The sequence below is a fragment of the Epinephelus moara genome, chromosome 20, assembly GCF_006386435.1.
Source record: "Epinephelus moara isolate mb chromosome 20, YSFRI_EMoa_1.0, whole genome shotgun sequence".
NCBI lineage: Eukaryota > Metazoa > Chordata > Actinopteri > Perciformes > Serranidae > Epinephelus > Epinephelus moara.
This window is the reverse complement of record NC_065525.1, coordinates 18,268,549-18,295,190: the sequence shown is the minus strand read 5'-3', so window position 1 is coordinate 18,295,190 and position 26,642 is coordinate 18,268,549. Positions and strand designations below refer to the sequence as shown.

The window sequence follows — 26,642 nt, the reverse complement described above, 5'->3', positions numbered from 1 at the left end:
CACACACAGACACATTCAGTGTGCGGTTGTGTTTGTGTGAAGTGTACATGTGTGTGTGTGAGACTGAGAACACTGGAAGTGCACACATAAAAAGAGAGACGAGGGGACAGAGAAGAGAAATTCTCCTGCACTGTTGTGCAGCTCTTTGCTGAAATAGTAGCACCTCAGTAAATAAAGTCTGTATAAATATTTGAGAACGTTGTAATGGTTTCTGGTAAGAGATGGCGTTTGGAGTAATGAAGGTTTAGCTTCAACAGTTTACTTCAGTCCCCGAGGCTGGATTACCAACTGGGCAAAGTGGGCAACTCTCCCAGCACTCCACTCCCCCAAGGGCCCTAGAAGTTCCACGTTCACTGCATATCAATTGCTTTCGGCAATTTGGTTAATTTCAAATTTGTTTGGGAATTCGTACCACTAAGGTGCATGGACCCTGTGTTAAAATCTGGCTTTATTGCTCATATTACTGTATTTTATAACGTGCTCACATGATGTGTTCTCATAAATAAAGTTGTGTTTAAAGGTGCTGTATGTAACTGTGGAGAAAAAATAGTTGAGTGTTGAGTCTCATTCCCAGGTTGTCAAATATCAATGCTTTGGATTGTCGGACTGATCACCAAACCAAAGCACTGGTATCCAACAACCTGAGAATGAGACTCAACAATCGACTATTGTTCTCCAGAGTCAATTGTAGAGTCTCATTCCCAGATTGTCAAATACTGCACTTTTAAATGACCACAAATTAACTCAAGTCAAGTGTTATTCTAGCATAGGAACTGGATTTTGCACCACACTTGATGGGAATTTGGAGGAAACAAGTTGTACAGAGCCCAGTATGTGGAGGGGTCAGTAGGGGTCCAACACTAACAGGTTAATGCAACCACAGTTTTCTGATGTGGGGAATTTGGCTTGTAGCATGGCAAAGCCAGGCACGCCACACCAAAGGAAAAAAAATGTGCTGTGTTTATTGTTTTACTTCTTTTGCATATTCATTAAATGGCAGAATGATGCATGTGCAGAATTTGATACTAGAAGGCTGTTTTCACATCCATGGAGGTGGAGGTGGAAAGTTTAAGACGTGTGTGTACAAGATGATTTTGTGAGATTACAAATAGTTTCAAAGACAAATCCTGGTCCAAATAAAAAAACAAACAGACAAAAACGCACTTCAACTTGCATCTTGAGACCTCCAGTGTACATAGACTGAGGATGGCTTTTCAGTGAAGTTTCAGTAAATTTTGCATCTGTTTTATAGCTTGCTTGCATTTTTACTCTATCCATCCATCCATCCATCCATCCATCCATCCATCCATTTTTATCCGCTTATCTGGGGCTGGGTTGCGGGGGCAGCAGGCCAAGCAAAGCACCCCAGACGTCCCTCTTTCCAGCAAGGCCTTCCAGCTCCTCCTGAGGGGTACCAAGGCATTCCCAGGCCAGATGAGATATGTAGTCCCTCCAGCGTGTCCTGGGTTTACCCAGGGTCTCCTACCAGTGGGACGTGCCCGGAACATCTCTAACGTGAGGCGCACAGGAGACATCCTGATCAGTTGCCTGAACCACCTCAACTGACCCCCTTTGACGTGAAGGAGCAGCTGCTCTACTCCGAGCTCTTTACCCTGTCTCTAAGGCTGAGCCCAGCCACCCCATGGGGGAAACTCATTTTGGCCACTTGTATCGGCGATCTCATTCTTTCAGTCACTACCCAGAGCTCATGACCATAGGTGAGGGTTTGGACATAGTGCCCACATCACTGCAGAAGCCGCACAGAACTGTTGATCCATCTCATGCTACATCCTACCCTCACTTGATAACATGACCCCGAGATACCTGTTACCAGTAACTCTCTCCAAATCCAGAGCGAGTGATTCACCGATTTCCGGCAGAGAACCATGGCCTCAGATTTGGAGGCGCTAACTCAAAATTTAATTGTAAATCTTTTACTTTTGTTGTATTCTATTTTTGTATCTTATATTTGCCTCACCTTGAAATTAGTGACATCTTTCCAGTAGTTACACTTGAATGAGTAATATTTGAATATTCATAGACTCAGTTTTTTCCACTGAGGAGTATATCTAATTTTTTTTTTTAATTTTAACTAAATAATTGAACTTCTTTGTGTAAAGAATAATATAGGCTATGTCTTACATTATGTCAGGAGGGGATCTTTAATAAAAGGTTTCAGCATCTCAACACTTACTGAACTTGAACAGCAGTGAACAAAAATCTATTTTTATTTTCAAAATGGCCAAATTGATTTTTAAAATGCAAATTGTGCTCTTAAATGTGTAACTGCGTTCTTCAATTTGCTCTAAAAATAATTATGTTAAAGGTAAGTTTATGTCGGTTTAAACACTCCTGATCATAACCTACAACTTTTCTGGAAAAGAAGCAGAAATGCTCCAGCAACAAGAAACAGGGCGGTAGCGTAGAGCGCATCCGGCTCTCTGATTGGCTCAACCCCCTGTCAATCATCCCCCTGACGGCTCCGCAGCACCTCCCACAGACGCACAGCGGCAGCGCAGCCTCCACCGACAATGATATTCGAGGCACTTGCGGCTTGTCTGCAGCGCTAGGAGAAAAGAGGAGAGAAAGAGAGAACCTCACCTCCTCAAACAGCGAGTGAGGTAGAGGAGAAAAAGAGACAGAGCGCGAGAGGAAGACAAGAGGCTGTGGAGTAAAACGGAAAGACAACAGCGGCTTGGACCTCCAGCACAGGAGTGTTTAATTGTCTGCAGCTTTATTGTAAAGTGTCTAATTTCCACACAGATCCGACATGTCATCGTCCGGTAAAGACAACAGCGGTGCCCAACATGCCAATTACGTGGGACCTTACCGTTTGGAGAAGACGCTCGGGAAAGGACAGACAGGTTAGTTGGGACAGCTTGCTCACCGCATCCCCTTTTAATTGCACTATTTATTTTCGGAGCGCTCCGCAGCGAGTTGATATTTGGCCGGCTGGGTGTCTGCAGGTGATAAATAACTAACCGCTTAGTTACAAACACCTGCCAAGGCTTGTGGGGAATATTTTGGAGGGGGTTGTTATTTCTTCGGCGAGCTGACATAATCATTGTTCACACAGCGGGACGAGGGAGAGAGGGGGGGATTTAGGTGATGTTGCTTTACATTGGTTTTGCTGGTTGTGCGTTGGCGTTGGACTGGGTGTGTGTGTGTGTATCCAGGAGCCGAGCAGCGTGGACACCATCCAACGCCGACAACGATGACAGTGAGATGGGGCTTTTGAAAATGAACTTTTTGTGCCCCCGTGTTTGTGTGTGTCCTGTGATTGAAGCACAACGCCGGCCGTTAATCCCGATTTGCCTGATACATTGATCTATTCTTAGTCCGCAAGCAGGCAGGCAGCGAGGCAGGGAGGCAGGCGTTTCTCCTATAGGCTCTGACTGCAATACGTGGGTTTCCTCCGATATGGAGTAGAGGGTCCCACCTTGACAGATTACACCATGGGCTGCTTACATAGCTGGGAAGTGCAACACTGATCCACATCCACACAGCCCTGGGGATGCAACTGGGCTCACTCAATAAGGAGCACATGCTTTATCTCAGCACAGACAGCAATGACACTGCAGTTTGTCAAAGTTGCATGGCACATGTACAATAAATGCCACTTCTTTTAATATTGTATGCTATTTTAGGTGATGCTTGCATCTTGGTGTGGCTTGTTTGTGTGTGTTTTTCCTGCACAGTAGTTGCAGCATGGGTGCCACAGTGAGAATCCTCTGCGGTTAACTACATGCAGCCAGTGGAGCCATGTGAGAGACAGAGGCAGGCACAGCCCCTGTGTAGGCAGAGATGGCAGGAGTGATGCAGCATGCTCCGTAAGCTCACCACCCTTAAAGAGAGGGAGAGAGAGTCAGAGACTTTTTCCCTCTCCTCTCTTCTCCGCCGAGAGATTTTCCTCCCATCTGTTGTCTAAAACGGCTACAATAGGCGTTGCTTCCCCTGCTCAGTCCAGCTGGTCATGCTGAGCAACCCTGTGTGTGTGTGTGTGTGTGTGCGTGTGCGTGTAAATGTTTGTGTGCTCTCTCTGACAGTATGCTTTCTTGAAATATTCTCCTCTGTCACTTCATTCACCTGGCGAGTCCCCGGTGTTCATTAATGGAGTTGCCCTCCCCATGGTGTCAGTGTGTGCCTTCATAACTCATGCCCCTCTTTGACTGTAGAACAGTTCGGCACATTTTAGTCACAAATCCCCAAACATGTTGCATCAATGGTTGGTATAATTACAAAGCGAGATATCTGCTGTTATCTGCGGTGTGATGCCTGTAGTATGATCTAACAGTGGACATTGATGTTGCAGGCTGTGTTCCAGCTGGTTCTTTCATAACAAACGCAGCATTAAAACACATTGGCTCGTCTCCCTTTCTCCTGCTACTCATGTTTAATCATTTGTGTTTACAGGGGGATCTCTCGCTCACAGCCAGACTCGGCTCTCTTTTAGATCGCTCTCAGGAGTGTGTAATGGCTGTTTATGGTGGTATAGAGCTGGCACTACGGTCTGCTGGGTACAGACGTTTAATGATACAGTGTCTCTGAGATCATCCAGCTCAGGATGTATTTTCCTGCTACCCTCAGATATCCGACACATGGAGGCACAGTAGGTCAGCGTGGCTCGTGGCAGCTTGACCCTCACTTGCAGTGTAGTGATAGTTTATGAAGTAGGCGACTACTAGGTAGATGGGTAGGATACCGAGGTGGAAGTGGGTATGCTGTCCTATATATTCCAAAGGCTAGGTGGGTGCACTGTTAACGGCCGAAAAAAGACCTGCATACACCCTCTGCAACCCCACTTGCACAAGTCAAACTATTTTGATTTGAAATTTGGCAAATTTCACTTAGAGGGAAATTTCTAATTAAATGATATGTATTCATTTTGAATGCTTTGGGCCTGGTTTTTCAATTACATTTCCATGTTTCAAATGGGCAGCAATAACAGGGGCCCGGCATTATGTGTGTGTTCTGTGTTAGAAAAATCATTTGGTTACTGGCGTCTGTGCGGCCAGTCCATGCCAACCCCATTCAGATTAATGACAGTGCATAATATCCCATTCGCCCATTAACCATTCGTTAATCTGTCAGATCTCTTTCCCAGGCCCCACGGAAAGGGCTGGCCTGGCAACCGTGAGCGCCCAATGGGCCGGGGCTTGATCATGAGTGGCAGCTGGGACCGTCCACTGGGCTAAATCCCCCGTGAGCTTTCCCAGGCTGCAGTTGGCTGGTATTATTAGAGGGGAGAAAGCGGAAGGCCTCTGGTTGATCTGGCTGTTCTGCTCGGAGGAGTGGTGCTGTTCCGTGTTCATTAAGTGATTAGGCCTTGTCCTGACACACACACAGACACACACACACACACACACACATGGCCACCACAGTGGTTCTGGTTTGGCTTCCTGATTTAATCCCCTACACAGCCAAAGTCTCCTTGGCTCGCACTCATGCACTCACGTGGCCAAAGGTAGCGTGGGACTAGCAACTTAGCACCTGAGCATTGCTGCTACATTGTGTAGTGCATACTATAAGCAGTATGATGTATTTTCTTTTTAAACATTTTTTTTCTAGGCAGAATACATTGACAGAATATCTACTCAGTGCACACTAGACTTGTCATGTGTACGATTCCTTCCTTGTCAGGTATGCAGTAGGGCCTGATAGGGGCTATAGATATGGAGTGTCTGCATGGCTGGCTACTGATTGGAGCTAAAGCTACAGAAACATGGAGGCCATTTTCAAGCCAAACACAGTTATCACATGTGAATAGTGGAACCTAGCGATGGTGTTGTGGAATGGTTTGTCTTACTGTTTAGGGTATCTGTGTATGAATACATCAACAGCTGAGCAATATCCTCATATCTGCGACATTTCCAATCAACTTCTTCTATCTCACACTGAATCAGCCCCATGTGTTGTCTACAATGCACTATATTTGCCTCACAAGCCTCTAACCGATGTCACAATGCGACGGCAGCTTGACAACCGGGGTAACATTTGTTAAAATTCAGAACTCCCTTTGAAAGTCTCCATCGCAGTCGGGTTTGGAGTAACAGCCTTGGTGTATTTCGGAATCTCGAAGCTTTGTTTGACAAAGCCGAAGATTGTGGATTTGTGTTTTTGCCAGTGTGAAGACTTAAGACGGGCTGAATCACTGCTCTGTTCCACTAATGCATCAGAAAACAGTGCCGTGCTTTGCCTTTTTAGTGCGTTCCTGAAGGCTGTTGATTAGCGGAATAGAGGCCTATTGTGTGGAAAAACACTGCCTGTTAATCCAGTGTAAGTCCTTGTTTTTTTTTTTCACGAGACTTGGATATTGACAGGCTAAGAGTTGGAGGTTGATGTGTAGGCTCCTTGATTCTTTGATTGACATTTAAAGAGTGAAATCATCTGTGCTTCGGGGGCTTTCATATTGACTGTTCATCTGACAAAAAGCTGCCTGTGATGTTGCGTCTTGCTCTTTCTTTCTCTGTTAGGCGCTCTCTGTTTCTGTCTATCTGCCGGAGAGTTCTTGCTCTGGGTTCACCGGGCTTACAAGGCATTTAAGCCAGCGTCCAGCTGCTTTTGTTGTCTCCGTGTCAGCGAAGGGCTGGCCAGTTTGTTACTCACACTGTTGCACCGTTTGGTCGTATTTGTGTAAGAGACTGAAAGAAAGACTCTCATTTGTCTTTCTTTTCACATTTATACACGTGCACACATTAACCGGAGCGTTCTGGGGGTCTGGTTTGTTGCAAGGTAACATAAAACCGTTAATTCGACGTTGATTGATAGCTGGCGAGCCGGGTATGGTTGATTCAGATCAATGGGCACTCCCAAAGATTTCCTGTCTGGTGGAAGAGATCCATACTGTTTCACAGCACATGATATTCCTGATGATGACAAGTGAGGAGGGGATGCTCAGTCGATGCTGTCAATGAAAAACCACTTGGCAAATCCACAGAAGCCAAAGGCGACTGTGTGCGTATACTTGTGTGTGTGTGTGTGTGTTGCCTGTGAGCGGTGCAGGTGCTCCAACACCTGGTGACCTGTAACCCCATGTGCCATTAAAATAATCTTGATACCCGTGTCAAGCTCAAACGCAGGTGTCTATCTCCCCTGTGTTCGCAAAGATTACCCAGAAAAAGTTGGCAGCTTTGACCTGAAATTGCAGAGTGAGGGGAAATAAATGAAAGGCTGCGATGATAGACCCATGTTTCAGCGGAACTGCTCAGAGATTCAAGACAGAGAAGCCCTGACCCAGTGGCTGTGCCATGTTGCTCCCAGCTGGGTAGAACCCTGTGTTAGCAAGCTGGAATCAGAGCTGTAGGAGCAGGAAGCCAAGCCTGCATGGTCTCAGCTGTTAGACTGTCTGGCTAAAGCCAAAGCCCTGTTCCCTGAGCCCTGAAATGTATCCTAAATGGTGGGAGTGTATGTGTGAGTGTGTGTGTGCCTCAGCTGATGCATATGTTTACTATTTGTGAGCTTTTATGAATGTATACCCTCTAATGTGTATGTGTGTAAAAGCGCTATTGCGTCATTGTTGCAGATATTTCTTGGCATGGCGAAGAAACTATGCCTTAAGTAAATTGAACCAGGACTTAGCCCGTGGTCTTTTCACTGTCTGTGACTTTGGCTGAGGTTATATAATGATGATGGTCTCTGTCATTTAGTGCTCCTCTCCTCTCATCCGCCTCACTCCGTCTCTCTCTCTCCCACTCTGTCCCTCTTCCCCTGGCCAGTCAAGATTCATACAGGGATTCAGCCATGTGGTAAATCAGACAAGACCTCGGTGGAATTGCATCGATTGGGAGGAATGTATGTAGCCAACGATTTTCAGAGATTAATGATGAGGAAAGAGGTGGAGAACTGGGAGGAGGGGACGGAGAGTAGAGGGATGAAGGAGGCAAGGCGAAGGAAGAGGAGGAGGAGTTGAAGAGGAAGGGAAAAAAAAGAAAACCTTGGACTGAGAGAGCATGAAGCGGTCTTGAACGTCCTGACTGCAGCGGAGGTTATTAATTAAGGCCAAGTATTGATCACTCTCTTCATTATTCTCCCCTCCTCCTGGATTTTCATCTCTCTATTGCTGACCTCCAGAGGAGAAAAGGGCTCAATCTTTAGATGGGAGGTCAGTGAAGAAGTGAGGGATTGCTGGGAACACTCACTGTGGCCAATCATGAACGAGTGTGTGTATTGTGTGTGTGTTTTACGGACAGGCCCCATCGCGCCCTATTTGGGTTTCATCCTAACTGTCAGTGTGTCTCTGCCATGTTATATAGCGTGGAGAATCAAGTTAGGAGGCATGGTTCTAGGGTTTATTTTCCCTCGTTTATACCAGGACACACACATCCATGCTCGTACAACACAATATTTTCCCCCTATTCTGTCCATGTCTTTCTCTCTATCGGAGAGGTCCCTGGCCCTGCTCAGCTGCCGTGTTTCGTGTAATGTGTTATCGCCTCATGCTATTTACAATTTCATTGTGCCAGTTTTCCAGTACGGCAGAGAGAATGCAAGCAGAAACGCATCATTTCTCTTTTCACGGGTGCTCCAAATTGTTACATTTATATATGACTTCACACTGTTGCTTCAGTGAGATACGCGTGGTGATATGCTTCTCTCTCTGTGCACTTTTGATGCCACCAGGCAGCATTCAGGCTTCGTCAACACGGGGCATTTAAGACGTACAGTATATTAAACGTCTGTGCGCGCAGCAGTAGGCTTAATCAGCCCGGTTCTCTCTCCCTCTCCTCTCTCGCCCAGCTCAGATTAACCCTTGCTGAGCCGCCTGTCTGGCTCTGACTGTGAGAACGCTGGGTTGGTTGCCAAGGTTGGTTGTCTGGTTGTCATGGTTTCCCTGCTTCTTGCTGGTTCCCAGTCTGCCCTCGTGAAGAAAGAAAGGGAATGCTCTCTCTCTCTCCTCTCTTACTTACTCTCTCATGATAGCTCTCTCTTTCTCCGGTGCTCTCGTTTCTCCTCCTCTCACGCTCTTTAAGTGGCTGCAATCTGAAGTTAACATCCTCCGTCGCCGTGCGTGTTCAAGTTTGTCTGTATGTGACTTATTTCGGTGAATCTGCCTCGTCTCTCGAGGTGTCTGCAGGAATGAGTATATGAATAACTGTGTTTTGCACATGTGCGCTGCATGTGTGTGTGTGTGTGTGTGTGTGCGCGCGCATGCCGTGTGCTCAGACATACGGTCATGGATCAGACAGGCTTGCCCTGCTCTGTGCTCTGCGCTCTGTGCTGTGTTCCCATTTAAATCTGGGAGATTAGCACATGTGGGGAGCCTCGGCTTTAGTTGCTGTCAGCTCAGCTAGCCTTGGCAGGCTGTCCTCAGATCAGGGGGGAAGCTCTGTGCTCATCCCCTCATTGCTGTCTGCCCTGCTGTACCTTATCCATTAACAAATAGATGGGTGGGCCGGTGACCTTGACTTTGGTACAGTTTTCGAACTGCTGCAGCACACTTGTACAATTCACACGGCAGCGTTCGTCACAGGCCTGCGTTACAGTGAAGTTTACAACATAGTGAGAATGAGGATTTTGTTTCATTATGTCATAATAAATTTGACATGATCCTGAAGGTTCCCAGAAAAGTATTACGTATTATAATTTTGGTGCTTAACCATTTCCTGTAAGGTGTGCCTGTAGGTATATTTAAGCAATTTTTCTTGGTGATGGATGGCATTGTGTGAATGTTCTTCAATTTTTTAATATCACTTTTTAAAAATTGAATATTTACTCATAGATGGATAAAATGCTGTATTGACAAAACACACACTAAAGCCCTTTTGCACATGTGAATAAAGTTTAAAGTCAAGTAATACAGAATTTACATAAACCTACTAAACTTTTTGCAGTTTAGTATTAAAGTATAGGACTTACTTTAATTTACATATTTAGTCAAGTTGGCCATTTCACCTGGGATGCTTTGCCATTAAGAAAATATCAGTGTGCAAGTTTTACTTCCTGAAGTATTACTGCATTTCCAGGGTGAATACACTGAATGACTGACTTTTAAATTGCATGAAACAGTGCCTTTTGCTTCAGCAGACCTGCTGGCAACTCCCCCTGGACTGTTTTCCAAGAAAAAGTACATGAATGAAAATGTGCGCTCATTTACTGTGTGCAGCGCATCCCAGATGGCAGGGCCAGGGTAATTGTGATGCATTCAGAGTTCTTCGCCGCCACTCGCTCTGTTGTCAGCTCTTTAGGCTATGAAGCACAATGTCGCCCATGCCTGAAACACCTGAGATGTGGCTTGGCATGTGAAGCGAAGCAGACAGCCCTCAATGAGATTAGGTTAGATGAGCATGACTGGTCACAAACCAACAACCTGCGCTGGGTGCTCGTCTCTGTGTGGCAGCTACTTCTGACACTTGGCCAGACTAAAGAGAATTAGCACGATGTTAGCCAGGTCGACTTATTTTATCTCAGCTGGGGACATCAAGGAGTCTGTTATTCACAGAGAGGGGAAGGAGGGCAGGCTCGGTTTGCTATGCGGATGACGTTGTGGAGTGTTGTTGCCAGTTTACAGGGGGGAAAAAAAAGCCACCTGGATCACAGGTGTTACTGCATCAGTGGTCCAGCCAAGACAAACTGTTTCTTCTGTTTGCTTTTCCTGTGTTGCCACTTCATCAGAGAATGGGTCAGCGCTCTGAGTCCGCTGCCAGTTCAAATCCTCTGTCATGACTATGTATTAGGATGAAATCAGATCACAGAGAGGTGTCGTACTCGAAGCAGCGAGTCCAGTACGAGTCTTTGTGTTTTCCCCTCCAATCTGGCCTGAATTGTTGGTTCAGCCTGTGCTACTTTCCTCCAAATCTCTGGCCTTGTAGTGCTGTACTGGTTTGTGAAAGTATTTCAGCATAAATCTTTTAATACGGCCAGCACGCTCTCCCATTTGGATTTTGCCCTATTTCTATTGGCTGACAGCTCACCAACAAACATTCAGCCTTTCCCTCTGTATTGTGATGTAACCTCTTTTAATGGGCGGCTGCAGTGTACTCACAGGAACTCTATAAACATCTGAAGATCAGGGGCTGTGTTCATAATGTATTATGCATCACCAGACGATTTCCACTTTGCTGCAAGTTTTATGTGCTTTGTCTGACCCAACCAGAAACCCTACATCGATTCTGCTATCATTGGTAGGTTTAAAAAAGAGAAACATGCCCTTCAATCTAAAGCTCATATTTGTTTTGTAATGAATAATACGTTTGCTTTCCCCTTCAACAGGCTAAAACTCTGAGTAATGAAGGAATAATCCATCAGTGAAATGACCTCTTGGCCTTTTACAGCGCAGTGGGTGCACTCTGTTACTGCAAAAAAAAAGGCTTTTCAGGTGTCAAAAGCACATTTGATCTCTTTCTTTTTTACTTTCTTTTTTGTGTTCTGTCTTGGTATCTTTTTCTATGTCTTGCTTTGCCTTTTTTTTTTTTTTTTTTTTACACTTTTTCCTGACTAATGGAACAGTTGATGGAGTGATTAAGGGAAAGAGCGACGAAGTAGGGGAAGGTTTCATCTCTTTATCCCAGATGGTTGACTTTTTTTTTTTTTTATTCATCGCTAAAAGCTGCTTATTTCTGAGGTGGCTGCTGCTGATGTTGCTGCTGTGTGTTGTGTGTGTGTGTGTGTATGTACTTGTCTGAGTGCTAGTGTTTTAGTGTGCACTGCGTGCTTCTGTTTTACGGGCTCTCTGCCGATACATAACAGCGTCTGAGAGCTGTAACTCATGGGACACAGATGAACATGAGAGTAACAGAGGGGCGGGGGAGCCCGGGCTCACAAGAGGAGACAGTTTCTGAGTGAGAAAAAGAGTCACAGCGGTAAAGCATCTCTCAGGGTCAGTGCCTCTATTATCATTTAAATCCAGCACACACACAACAACACAGATACACACACACAATGCAAAATAACATAGGCATGCACACAGGCACAGGAATGTGCTGTGCAGCAGTGGAGTGGATGCTTTTTAAACTCTACAGGAATCCCAGCTCTCCCTCCGACTGCAGCAGAGCTCTGACGTCATCAGTGGAGGAAATGCACCCACAGCAGGAAGAACTGCTCGCAGTACGGAGCCCGAGGACACACACACGCTAACACACACACATACACTTCTCCGTGCCTTTAGGACATTTAGGAAGCTTTTTCCTCTACCCTTCAATCCTGTCCTCTGTTTAACCTCACAAGAGTTTACCTGTCAGTGCATGCACTTTGCAAAGTATCTCAAACAGTCAGTATGCAGAAAGTTGGAGTGATGTAGCTGACTTGCACATACATGCATTTTTTTTTTTTTTTTTAAACCAGCGGCCTCTGTGCTTTGATGTGAAGAGTCAGTAGCCATAGCAACACAGAGACACATTTTCATGTGCTATTTCACATGCTGAGGGCACGAGTGTGGCTCTGCTCGAGTAAGTTATTATTTTGGTTGGTCAGCTGCCGTCCTCAGCGCTGCTCTGATGTATTATGGTTTGTATAATGAGAGCGTGAATGTGAGCCAATGGTGTCCATGTCCATTTGTCTGTGTCAGTGTCTCTGCGCACACAAGCCCGTGTGGGTTTTTAGAAAAACTGACGACATATGCAGCCCTGCGTGTGGCACTGCATGACTCATGTTAGTGTGTTATTATGATCATTATGACAGTTGCGTTTCTCTCTGTGTAATGCACTCTCCACCTGTTTGCTTTGATGGACATGCAGCTTCCTGCGGGCTTATTTTGAAACTAGGGCTGTAATAAAACGTTTTTGAGCTGCATTTGCTCACTTCATCTTTTTTTTGTTATTTCAGCTGAATGTTAGCATGGCGCCTCTGGGAAATATTTAGACTAGAGGTGGGCTCAGCAACCAGCGATAACCGGCTTTCACCAATATGTTCTTTAAGGGTTGCTGACCTCTTTCTGCTGCTGAGTGAAGTCACTGAACAGTGTGTTGCTGGGTAGTCTCACATAGCCAGACATAGTGTATCTCCACACTTTGTCTCAGTGCTGTGCCCACTGAGCAGTGGCTGCCATTTGTTCATCGGGGGCAGACCATTGAATTAGTAATGATACCAAAAAATCACCCCCCAAAAGACAACTGGCAATGTTCTCAGCCAGTCGCCGCTAGCTGATATATTCGTCCAATCACCCAACGCTAACTTAGACACAGCGTATAGACTACATCCATCAAACAAATAAACAGTAATGACATTATTTTGGGGTTATGTGTTGAGGATTGCACCCTGCCTTACTCAGTTATTGATGAAGCTGACTTCTTGCCTTTAAATGAAGAATTTATTTCAATTTATTACAGAACATTTTAACAGAAAATTGTGCAGATAATGAAGAAGAAGTTCTTTCCTGTGTATATGTTTAGTCAGAAATATGATTATGGTTACCTTAATAGACACACCGAAACCAACCCCCTCTTCAGTATCCCTGTATCCATTATCGGCGCTTTTCCTACACGTCTTGCCGCCCCCTTACTTCTTGACCCTTCTCCCTCCTGCTCCCTCGTTTCCTCGCTTCCAGCCTAATGGAGGTATTCCCCTGCAGCCTCCCAGGCCTCACACTGCCATTCTGCTCAGGTAGGGCTCATTTCATGCAGCGTGATTAGATCTCATTGGCGGCAATTCAGGGCTGGATAAGCCAGAGTGTTGTGGGCCTGCACAGTAGCAGGAGGAATTCAATTAAATCTTTACATATACTCCCTCACAGTACATAATCTGCCAGTCTATGCACATGCGAGGGCATGTCACATACAGTGTGCATACACTCATTGACTTCCACATTCGAAACAGACACACAAGCACGTATGAGTGCAAAAAATACAGATTTACATAAAACACAGTCGACATCCTTACACATACACTATAGTGGCCATAGCTTTTTAGTTTTAACACCACAGCCAATGAATTGCACCTTCCCCCCTTCCATTCTCCTGCCTCACCTCTTTCCCACTGTGATGGACAAAAAACTCGTATCACTAAAAATAGCAACTCACACACATAAAGATGTGTGTGAGTAAATGGGCAAATTTAATGTGAAAGGAGACTATCATAGTCCCTCTAATGGAAGAAGCATATTCTGTGTTGGCTTTATGGACCAGAGCCGGTAATTGCTTGTAAAGAGTGATTTGAGCAGAATGTATCATTGTACCTTGTGCAGCCAAACCACAGGGGAAGATGGCAGTAGTAATTGGACACTGATATCACTAAAACGTGTGTGTGTGTGTGTGTTTTTTTAAGTCTACTGGCACTGTGCCAATATTTTATAGTTCAATGCTTTCACTATTTGTGTCAACTAGGGATGCAACAATTAACCCATTAGTGTATAGTATAAATTAATTGCCATCTAATTTGATACTCGATTAATCAAACCTTTACTCCATTATCAAATTAGTTGGCAGTTGATTTAATAGTAATTTTTAAGAAGAAGAAAGGTCAAAATTCTCTGATATCAGCCCCGTAAATGTGAATATTGTCTGGTTTCTTCACTCCTCTATTAGGGGTATGCCATATCATCTCATTCAGGATGATACTAGTGTAATTTATAATATCATATGAAAAATTCATATGGTGATACTCTATGTATTTGTTATTTACGGCAACAACAAGCATGGCTGAAAACGAAATTATGACGGACTCCGCGGGGGTTCCAAAAAGAGGAGCAGCTTCAGTGGTGTGGAATAAACTGTGGTGTCATTAGGCCTGGGTGCACTGAATCTTTTATGAACAGCCAGTTGAACTATTAATATTGTTTACAGAATCTGAATCTCACTCTGAGTAATTGTTGTTGTTGACAAACTAAAGAAATGAGGGATCATTTTTGTTTAGTTTTTACCGAATATTTGAAGGCAGACTGTTAAGCTGACATGGTAGCTATATGTTGCTGGTTTTCTATGCTCTGACATTATTAATAGAGTTTTTATATTTTTGACCTAATTTGTTGTCAAGAATATCGTTATTGCGAAAAATACCCTTAAATATCGTGATATTATTTTAGGTTCCATATTGTCCACCCATATCCTCTATGACCGTAAACTAAATATCTTTGGGTTGTGGACAAAACAAGACATTTTCGGACGTCGTCTTGGGCTTTGGGAAACACCGATTGATATTTTTAACCATTTTTTGCCATTTTATAGATTAAAAAAACAAATTGATTCATCGAGACAATATTTTCGACAGTGAAATAATCTTTAGATGCAGCCCTGTTGTTGGCATAAAGCCGTAATGAGGAATTCGGTAATAATAAATAAAGTAAAATTGTATACATGTCTGCAGATTGGATACGGTAGAGCATATGCATTGGTAAATGCTATCAATGTATGTATGCCTGTTTTGTTTTACATTGTTTGCATTATTTCTAATGTGTCTTGTATGTAGTTCTTTGTCTTCAGTAAGCTAAAATGAAATAGATTGAAAAGATTCGTGCAGCCCTCCACTCCATTCCTCCTAATGGGAAATGTAGACGGATACTTGATTTTTACGAGGAAAAATAAAGGCTGTCTTTAAAAAGTTTAGTCGGACCGAGGAGATGCTTCGTCTTCAGCGCGGGAAATGGGGAACATTTGGTGTAGTTGGCTCGTGTTTCTAATGCCCTTAAGCTTGTGATTGTGTCTGTACGACTCGGGCTGATTAGGCTTGCATGGGATGTGAATTTATTACTCTGTCTTCGCCGGTGTCATTATACTTCAACCTCTTATATTCACTCCTTAATGAGACTTTATGAAATATTCAAACCCTTACCTGGAGGAGCTCGGTGAATGTGTGTTTGTCTTCCTGCGTGTGTGTGTGTGTGTGTGCGCTCAACTCTGTATTCTTGCATATCCCTGACTGTAGATCAGCACTTTTTGATCTCTCTTTTAGCACTGACATACATACATAAATACAGCCAGACAAGAGACAGACAGACACAGGAATACATTTACGCGCACCTGCAGACAGACATGATTTGAGTCGGCATAATGATGTGTTATTCCAGATTTTACCATCCCAGCTGATGATGAGTCTGGGCAAGATCAGGCTCATTAAGCCCCAGAGAGATGTGCTCGCTGGCCGGCTGTGTGTTAGCCTTACTGTGGGCCTCCTCTCTGTTTATTTCATCCTCTCCCTCTTTCTTTCTCTGTCCGTCTCTCCCTGAGCACAACACTAAATCAAGCAGACCTTTTAATTAAAAGACACATTTTCTCTGCCCTATAAATAGGCCGAGCTGCCAATGGACACAAACACAAATGCACACACAAAACACACTGTACCTGTCGCCTCCTTTTCTGTGACGTATGCAGACTGTATATCAAGCTAATGCAATGAAAGGCGAGCTGAACTTTGAGAACACCACCTGATTCCTCACGCCTTTAATTCTCACACTTGTCCAGGAGAGGTTGTTAATATACCCCCCTCGTCTTGTTTGACTTTAGGAAGAGACCTTCCCTCCTGCCCTTGTCCCCTTTGAAGAGTTCTTTAATGAAGTGCTCTTGTTCCTTGTGAATTATACTTTAGCGGTTTCTGTGTCATGTGTGAGAAACCCCCATGTATGAGGGCACAGAGATGAGAGATGAGAGCTCACAGAGGCGCTCCCCTGTGGCCCGGGATGTGTGTCCAGACTATGGAGCGATTCATTAAGCGAGTCCCAGGACTCACATCAGGCCTCTTCTGGTACAAACAGAGGCTCACCATCAGACGTGGCCCCTGCCTTTGCATGTGCCTCACACACACATGTCTCTGATGTCTTGCGGCAGGGCTAAGAGTGATTGGTGGAGAGGGGCAGAAGGGTCCTCTATCTATCTGGGCAAATATAAGCAGTCCTGTATAAAGTGATTACTGCTCTCCCTTTGGGCGAGTTTACAGTTTAATGGCTAAAGCAAATGAATGGTACTCATTTTAAAATCAGCTTCTAGGCAGCTTGTGTTTTTAATGTTGTTTGAATGTGTTTTAAATGTATTTTAACTATTGAAAAATAGGGATTTGTATTAGCTTGGATATGCGTGTACAGTGGCCGTGCGTTCTAACCTCAGACACAGAAGTTGCATTACGCCCACGGGGGCTTTGCAGCTCAACTCAACTAACAATGCGTGAACTCACATACCCCCACTTGCACACATGTGTACGTGTATGCAGATGCTTCCTATAGAGGATAATTAGGACCAAATTATTCAGTGATAGCCGGATGAAGCTGCTTCCCCAGTCATCTTCAGATGAGCCAAACACACATGCAGACTTCTCTATAAAGACCTCGCTGGTGCACATGTAAATATGGACACATTTTTCACATGTCTGCAAGTACGTATGCACGTCATATCAGTGTTAGCCTGTGTGTGTGTGTGTGATTAATCTCTGAGGGCCAGAGGTGATGGGGTCAGAGTGGAGGTGCCTGTGGAGCTAATGACAGTGATTAAGAGGAGAGGTTGGAAGGGTTTAACCTTCATCAGGTTCTTCCCCTCAACACGCTGCCCCGCCTCAGGACATCAGTAACCTTATCGGGGACGTGGAGATGAGCAGAACGCTGGTGAGAAGAAACCAGCCAGACATGTACCATCTGACATGGATGCCATAATAACTAGAGCTAACTGTCTTCTCATTTTCTCTGTCCCCAGGTTAATAGCTAGATCTGATAACATTGTGACTGCATGGAAGGGTGACTTCATTTAACCTTTCACTTAAAATAGAGCTTCTTTGTGTGTGTGTGATAGATTTTGTAGGTTTTTAGTCAGTCTATGTGAAATAATGTGTATTCTATAATACAGTAGCGCTCTCCCAAAGGGTAGCGCTTATTCATTTTAAACTAGTTATTTAAACAGTCAAGTATGTGGCTATTAGCAAAAGCATTAAGTGATGGATCGCCTCATTTAGCTGAGCAGTGCGTTGTGGGGCAAGTTTAAATGTGCCTTAAAGCTCCTATTGGCGATAAGCAATATTGTTTGAAACAGCCGAGTTTGCTCTTATAAATTTCTCGCATAATGAGCCTTTGTCATTTTGCAAGGCTGTTATTAAGTTTTATAAACCTCAAAAAGAGTCTCTAGTGGCACATGACGACAGCCGCCTTGTCCGTGATGGGAAAGAAAAATCTCGTGTTTGCATTATTTGGCAAAAGCAATATTTAACTTCCAAAGTTCTTCAAATGTTAATCATTTGCATGAGCGATTAGTCCAATTATAATAACACAAATAATGGTCTGCGCTTTATATTAGTTCAGCCAGTTAGTAAAAACAAGTTAATTAAGCCAAGCCACATTAGCCTACGAGATATTATTTTATTTGGACATGTAATAGCTTTTAAATTGCCTGACTGCTCGCATATTTCCAATCAAATATTGCAAATGATCCCCATCATATTAAAATCACTGGTAGCCTCGCTTTAATAGGGGTTCCCCGAATTCCCCAAGCCAGTGGTGATATAGGAGTTAAATCCACACCCTCATCCCAGCGAAGGGGTGAGACCGAACTAAGAGCCGAGGTCTTTTTAATGGGTTTTACCAGCCTTATTCTTTTTCTTGCTCCGGTCGCTTTCCTTTTTTCCGCCAGCTTCCTCTTCGCTCCCCTCACCCCGCCCTCATTTTCATCCTCTCTGCCCGTCCAACTCTTCCTTCCTGTCTCCCAACCTCCCTCACCACTTTCCCCGAGCCTTTCAGCGTCTCCCTGCTATTTCTCTCTTCCTCCATCTCTCTGTATTACCCTTTCTCAGCCTAATGGGATCACCGGTGAACATGTCTCCCTCTCTAGCTTTGCTCCCTGCGATATCCTCACTTATCGCAGTGAAGTTAATGAAATGGAGTACCAGAATGACCTCTGCCTTACCTATAGTATCTTCATCCCTTCATCCCAGCCCCCTCTCTTTCTAAATATCTCCATTCTCGTGTCCATGCTGTTCCGTCCCCCGACTTCATTTCTTCTGGTTCATGCCTCAAAAGACTGTTTGAGATATTATTTCACTCCCTCCTCTGCTGTCTTTGACTCTTAATCCTATTCTTTGCGCACAATCAATAAAGCTGTAAATGCATTTCTTCCCTTTCATCAATATCGTTATCTCCCACAATCCTTTTTTTTTTTTTTTTTAAATTTCTGTATTCCGCAGCCTTACCTAATATTAAAATGGAGCTGGATGCACATATTGTTGTGTGCTCTGTAAGCACAAACACCACCTGCCTGCCTACTCCCCCGGCCGCCTTTAACGCTGTCTTTTTTTTCTCACAGGCAATATTAGGCTTTTATCAGTGACCCAGAGTATTTTTGTATAGGTTATAATGTACAGACCGAGAGAAGGTGTGTGTATGTGTGGGCCTGGGTGTGTGTGTTGTTGGGAGTGTGTTGCGTATGCATCAGCGCTTTCATCTCAAACCTCTCCACCTGTCAGAAATGTCACACATGGTGGTGTTGCCCACACAGATGGCTTTGTTGGTGAGCTATGCATGCGTATGATGCTGTCACCGCCTGTGCGTGTGTGTGTGTGTGTGTGTGTGTGTGTGTGTGTGTGTGTGTGTGTGTGTGTGAGTGAGTGTGTGAGTTTGCGCTGTCTGACTGGTGCACAAACGCTGCCTGTAGCCTGGCTCATGGGTTAGTCAATAAGGAAAATACATTTGTGCTCTGGAGAAATTATCTGTCACAAATCCACTTTACTGATGCCGAATATAGCCACTCACACACACACACACACACACACACACACATGGACGCATCGAGCACATGCAAGCACACCCGGTGAGTTCAGACAGCATGTCAGCATCTCGCAGTGAGTGGTTCCAATCAAGACAGTGATGCTGAAGTCAGACCCCCCTCTGCTTGTATTCAGTCACCCTTCTATAACCCCATCCACCCACACAAACACACACTCGAACACACATGCGCATTGTTATATATTCACAAAACACTTGAGTGCAAGAGGATGCTGTTTTTGATTTGAGCGCATGCTGGTGGGTGTGCCCATTATTTACATATCCATGTGTGTGTTACTGCACCTGAGGGGTGTGCCATCAAACAAGTTCAACAGAGCCAGGCACTCTTTGCCTTAGCTCGACAAACCCTAGAACCTCAGTCAGAGATAACCGGTACCACAGAGATCATTATAAATGTCCTCTGTTAACCCAGGCTTTCTTTCTCAGGCTCCATACACATTTCCATTAAACGAGTCTCTTAAAAACTTTAAAAAAGATCAATCTGTGTTGCCTACGTCCCCCTTAAAGAATCTTAAAACTTATTACAGTTGCTTCAACTAGGGTAGGGCTGCAACTAACGATTATTTTCATTGTCGACTAATCTGTCGATTATTTTTTCAATTAGTCATTCTTTTCAATCATTTTAGCGAAAAATGTGTTAAAATGTTGAAAAATGTCGGTCTGTCTTTCCCAAACCCCAAAATTATGTCATCTAATGTCTTGTTTTGTACTCACGCCAAAAGGTTTTAGTTCACCGTCATGGGAGAGTGTGTAAAACTGCCAATATTTGAACGTAAGAAGCTGCAATAAGAGTATTTTTGGGTACTTTTATAGTACCTTTCTTTGAAAAATGACTCAAACCGATTAGTCGACTACTAAAATAGTCACCGATTATTTTAATAGTCGATTAGTCATCAATTAGTCGACTAATTGTTGCAGGCCTAAACTAAGGCGAGAGTTAGTCGACTAATTGTTGCAGGCCTAAACTAAGGCGAGAGAGGAATAGTGGCAGAAAATTACTAATCTTGTGAATTCACAAGTTTATACATATATATTTATTTCTATCGTGACAGCTGCGCATTTGACATTTAAAGGTTGCACTTAAGAACTGCATATGTATACTGACATGAAAACAGGAGGGAGATGTGGAAATTAGTTGTAGTATTTTGGCCAGTCAAAGTGAAATGAACTGTATTGATTGAATATTTTCTGTGATAAAGACCAACAGACTGATCAATTTCCTAATCAGTGCTCTATTAGCTGTAATATACCAGCAGTGTATAACAGACCAGAAAATCAGGGCCAAGCATAAAGACACAATACTAAGTAGTAACGTTATGGTGGTTTCAAGGAATTATATCATATTTCATATTCAAGTAAACATCATTCTGATTAATATTATAGGAAACTATTAAGGTATAATGCTAGCTGTGATTGTAGAAGGCTTCTCAAATGGACCTTAATGGACCTTAAACTAGAAACACATTCAGTAGTTCAGTAAGAGCAAGAACAAACCGTGTGAGTAAAATAAAACAAAATACTTTCTCAGATTTCCTACACTGGTGTTCGTTGCAAAAACAAATGAACAAAAACGCAGCGTGATACATACAGTGAGTGCTACTGTAATTGCACGGTTTCATCCGGTGGCATTTCTGTACTGTTACTGCTCAACAAGTTGGATAAAGTGCATTCATAATGTATTCCCTCAACTGAGAATCTGTATTACTCAAATATTGCATATTGACTAAAGAGTGACGCTACTCAAAGGAGCTGTCAAAAGGTGCTTTTTAACAAATTTCAAGCCAAAACTCAGAGCAAAAACAGGTCCCATATAGGTGCAGCATAAGTTACTATGGCGATCTAGCCAGGTTTAAAGAGAGTCGCCCTCGTAAGATGGGAAACTCTGGTTTTAGAATCAACATACCTTGCAGCTAATCTCACTTTGTGGTACACCCCTCTGTTTGCGTCTGTACCTGGTTGCCCTCATTGGCAAACACCATTACAGTCATGTATGGTCACCATGGTAACATACTCAATACCTGCATGGGCAGATTGTATAGAAGCTCACTAGAAGTGTTTTTGCTCAAGACACTTTCATGGTGTCTGTCTATTTTTTCGGGATATCTCCACCCTGCATTTCTCATTTAATTCCAGTAATGGCTACAGACTTCATGGTTTTCCCCCAACAGCTGTGATCAGAGAAGCAAAGATAGAGAGGCCTCGAGAAGAGAGATAGGTGAGGCTGTTGCTCCCGGCTTTGATGATGCTCCTCATTCACTCATCCAACGTAAATTTCACTGGGCCTTTGAAACTGTGGGCCATGTTACGCTGGGGGGACTGCCTCTAATTGAAGGGAATATTATGTCATCAAAGGCTCACAAGGGAATGGCGCAGGTTTCACAGAAAAGCAGAGGAGATCAGAATCTAGGACCGCTTCTGACGGTTGTTTTCATGATCAGTTAATCTGTCAATTATGGTTTTGATCTGGAGATAAATTGTTTGGTCTCTGAAATGTCAGAAAATAGTGTGAAACGGCCATCACAGTCTCACAGAGCCCGGGGAGGCACCTTCATATTGTTTGTTTTGTTTGACCAAAAGTAGAAATTGACCACAGTGAGTCCATAGTGACATTGGTGAGGTCCAATCTGAATGAAGAAAGATTTTAGTGATAGAGATCTGTGCAGTGTGAAAAGGAAATACGATGATTTTACTTTGGGAAAGTAAGCAGAAAGCAAATGCAGTGGAAAAGAAGGAATAAATGGATAGATAACCGATGAGAGAAAAAGAGAGGGATTTTATCTACAAGGATTAAATCTCGTTCTGGCCTGGCCCGGCAAGATTACCAACTTGCCCACTCGAGTGCTATGAAACGCAGGCAGATTAGGCACGCACACGTGTGCGCACACCGACACGAGCACCCACGTGCATGCACACAAACACACAAACAATATAGTGGATTAGGGCTCGCTGCTAACCCATGGGCCAGGGTGAAGCAGATGGCTGCCCTTTGTATTGTTATGTAACCTTCCTGAGAACCAATCCACATGCAAACAAAACGCAGTTCTCTGGCACTCATACAGACAAAGTCACGTGCATACATTATACTACGTTATATTTGATGGATTTTTTTAGTTGCCACATCAGTTTGGAAAAAAAAGGTGCAAGGAATGATTGAAAAAGAGGATGAGCAGATTTACAGAGAAGAAACGGAGAAAGAAAACAGACGGACCGTCAAGAAGTGGGAGGGCAGAGTGGCACAGTGCCAGGAGGTTTGGAGAAGTGCCAGATAAGGACGCTCACACACACATACATACACATTAAACACACACACATACACAAAACACTCCCAGTAGGGTGCTGGGGCGAGCCAAGGTGACCTGACTAGGTGATGGGAGGGTCACCATGCCAACGGGGCTGAGTGATGTTACTGTGGCAATCCATGTCAAAGGCTGCTGAAAGAGAGGGAAGGGGGTGAGGGGCCAGGGGGCTCGTGCGTATATGTGTGTGTGTCATGCGGTGGCAGGACCTGTGTGTGTTGGGTAGTCAGATGGAGTCAGGCCCTCAGAGTACTCACTGACAAGCTGACATTGAGAAAGTCTGTATGGTACAATATGGGGCCATTGTAGGGCAAGAAACCCATTAACTGTGGTTGGTCTTTGTGCTGCTTTGAGACAGAGACGCAGAGGTTCATTTTAAGACAATACAGCAGGTTGTGGGAGGTCGGTCCATTGATCAAAGGAGCTGATAATTAATGAGAAAGTATCCAAAATTGTATCTATGTTGCACAAAACACTAAGTTAAATATCAGGAAAGTACTTTATAACCCTTTGAGACCTGAGCAAATTGGCTCGATTTCTGCTTAATTAAAAAGTTTACTTGAAAAAAAAATTTCAAAGTTGCTAAGAATTGTCTTGATGCTAATCAAAAGATGCTTTTAATTTTGATTTAGGAGTTGACCTGTTACGGTTAAGACACACCCGATAGCAATATTATTGATAGAAATGATCAAAATATAGAAAGCTTATCAGTACTTGAGTAGCATTCTCACTTTCTTGGAAACCAGGAAGTGAGACAGGAGTCCTTTGGTGTGTCTCAAATCACATACTTCCGTTAGTACGCTTCCATGTAGTACACTATGTGCACTATGTACTTATTGGCGTAGTGCGCACAGGGTAGTGATGTCTCGAACCAAACACGGCCGTTGCGCACTTACCGGAAATGACGACCGCAAATTTCGACCTCTTCTTCTTGTAATCAGCCAGTGGAGCACTACCGCCACCATTTGCCTGGCCTCCAAACGTAGCAAACTAGCATTAGCATTCGCGTTATTGTTCGCGGTACCAAATCATTACAGACTGCTAAATTAACCCAATAAACATACTGCTGACGTATACCCGACAACAATATAGTGGTGCTTAGTGCAAAAAACACATGTATTTGTACAATGCAGCGACGTTCACGGTCACACAGTCCTCGGCCGCCATTTTCATTTTGAGAAGTGGTCCCTCCCCTTCCGCTACGTAGCCAAGATGACGACCATTGAGGGCGAGAAGTGTCCATAGTTCCACACTCAACTTCTTGACCGTTTTGAGTGCACCATCTGGGTACTCATAGTGCGCTGCATTTTTCCATACTTCTCAGTGTGAACACACTTACGCACTCAAAATAGTAAGTGTAAGTAGGGCCTACAGAAGTACGTGATTTGAGACACAGCACTTGTGATGCAGCTAACCCCTTTTATGCCTGATTAAATCATGTTTTTGTAGAAATCTGAGGGAGCTGAAAAAAATCTGGGACACATCTTTAAAGAGACAATATTTTCATCAAATAGATTTTAAAACAAAGATGATCATAGCAGTGCATTTTTACACCGATGTTATTAGTAGATACTGTTATTTTTAGTCAATTTTTAATTATTTGAAGTCAGGAAATTTAAGTTTAGAATTTAAAAAATGAAAGCAGATCAAAATGTTTTTAAATCATATTTTTATATAAATAAATCCTTTAAAAATAATGTTTTTAAGGGGTTTTAGTTGGATATTTGTCCCAATTCTTCTACCTAGTTATTGCAAATTGCAGTAAAGTTCTTGTTAAGTTGCTGATTGCCTTTTTATCCCATATCAAGTTTCAAAGGTTTAAATGCTTTTGAAAGCTCAACATTGTTTTCAGACTGAGAGTGAAACGATTGATACCACTCTCATATCTGTAAGGCTGTCAAGGCTACAGCTAGCAGCTAGTTAGCTTAGTTTAGCACAAAGTCTAGAAACTGGGATAAGACTGCTAACATGGCTCTTGTCATGAGTAACAAATCCACCTACCAGCTCATGTAAAGCTCACTAATTAAATTTAGTTTATGTAATCCACACAAATAGCTAAATATAGAAAAGAAAATTTGCTGTTTTACAGGTGTTAGGTGCTGGACTATTTCTTGGCTCGGAACAGTTGCCAGGCAACCAGGGAAGACTCTGCTTCCAGCCAAGAAATGGAAAAGTAAAAAAAAAAGAGAACAGGCATGTTTCCCAAAATGTCTAATGTTTGCTTTAAAGCCATATTTTCCACCCTGAAAGTAAAATGTTAAATAAATCACCATGTAGCCGTGTTTAGTAGTTTTGTGTAGGATATTTACATGAAATGACAACATACATTTTTCAATGTAAAAGCCTTTAGAGCACTCAGCAATATGACAGTGCTCAGCTGTCAAAACACATACTCGTTAATAACTCACGGTTGCTGTGAGAAAAATAATTGTCCACTTCAGCCTCAGTGGTCGTTGCCCGTGAATCACCTATATCTTTTTTCTCCACCTGTTTCAGCCGGCCTATATATATAACAATGATTCATTCAGAGAGGTCTCCGTCAGCCTTGGTGGGGATTCTTTGTCTCGCTGTCACCCTGCTGTCCCACGTATGCCTCATTATTAGCTGCAAGCTAGGTTGCAAGGGGCTCATAATCTCCTCCTCTCCTCAGTCCCCTGTCCCTGCTCCCTCAAGGATGAGACTGCAGACAACACGGGAAACTAATTACCCACAATGATTCACTGGCTTCCATTACACATTGCAGAGACAGACAGATAGACAGCAGGGTGATCTAACCAACCCCTCTGGGTCTGGGATGACATCACGCTCATTTGTATATTCACACAAGCGCACAGGAACTCGAGCATTTATACACACTCGGATGCGCGTCATGTTCAGTGTCATTGCCTAAAATGTGTCATTTGCACACAAAATAGTCACTTGCTCATCATTTCTACGTCATAAGGATGCAGACTTTGACGGATATCGACCTTTTGTGCGAAGGATAATAAGCAAAAGATCCTTTAGAAGTTGCTTCACATTTGTTGCACTTGAACTAGGATTTCACATTGGGAGGCGTTTTTGTAGACTTAACGCGGCATTTTAATCTTTAGTGTAGCGCCAAGAGGTGCCAATGGAAATTCAACCATGCTGTGACACAGTGAAGGATCCCAAGGAAAAAAAAACCCAACAAGATATGGAGGGATAAAGATGGCTTAGACAGAATTACTGTCAGAAGAAACCAGGAAGTAGTGTTTGAATGTGACCCAGAAGTTAGAAGCTTTCTATTGATTTCTAACTCACTAGAAGGCCTTTAATAGCTCATTGGGGAAAGCAGTGTTTATGTGGGGTGTTTATGTGAACAAGCCCTAAGTAAAAGTCTTCCATATCATATTTTTTACACATTTTATTGCCGTGGCAGTTTTCCTTAACAGCTATAGAGTTTAAAAATGTGGACTGAAAATGGTTTGGGTGATAAAAACTCTATAACGTGATAAGTCATATAGCCCACATTGAGAGTGGTCATCTCTAGTGTTGTGTAGAACAAAGGGCTGACTGATGGTACACTGTTTGCCCATTAATGCGGCAAAGGTTACTCTGAGGTTAGCTCACAATCTCTGGCTTGTCTCAGTGTGAGGATTCTCCTGGGAAACAAGTGTTAAGCAACCACTGTTTCTCTCACTCCGTGTGTGACTCTCGACTGCTATTAGTTTCTGCTTTTAGTTCATCTCTTATTTATAAGTACA

At 43.5% G+C, this 26,642-nt stretch overlaps 1 protein-coding gene across 4 annotated transcripts in view; it reads left to right on the top strand.

The window, feature by feature from the left end:
- Nucleotides 1-2,536: 2,536 nt before the first annotated feature.
- Nucleotides 2,537-26,642, top strand: part of LOC126407807 (serine/threonine-protein kinase BRSK2-like) — a 198,809-nt gene continuing 174,703 nt past the window's right edge. For all 4 annotated transcript variants that reach the window (XM_050073031.1, XM_050073030.1, XM_050073028.1 and 1 more), the window contains exon 1: nt 2,537-2,864. In XM_050073031.1, the coding sequence (XP_049928988.1) occupies nt 2,771-2,864 (94 nt within the window). In that variant the 5' untranslated portion in view covers nt 2,537-2,770. The remainder of the gene's footprint in view (nt 2,865-26,642) is intronic.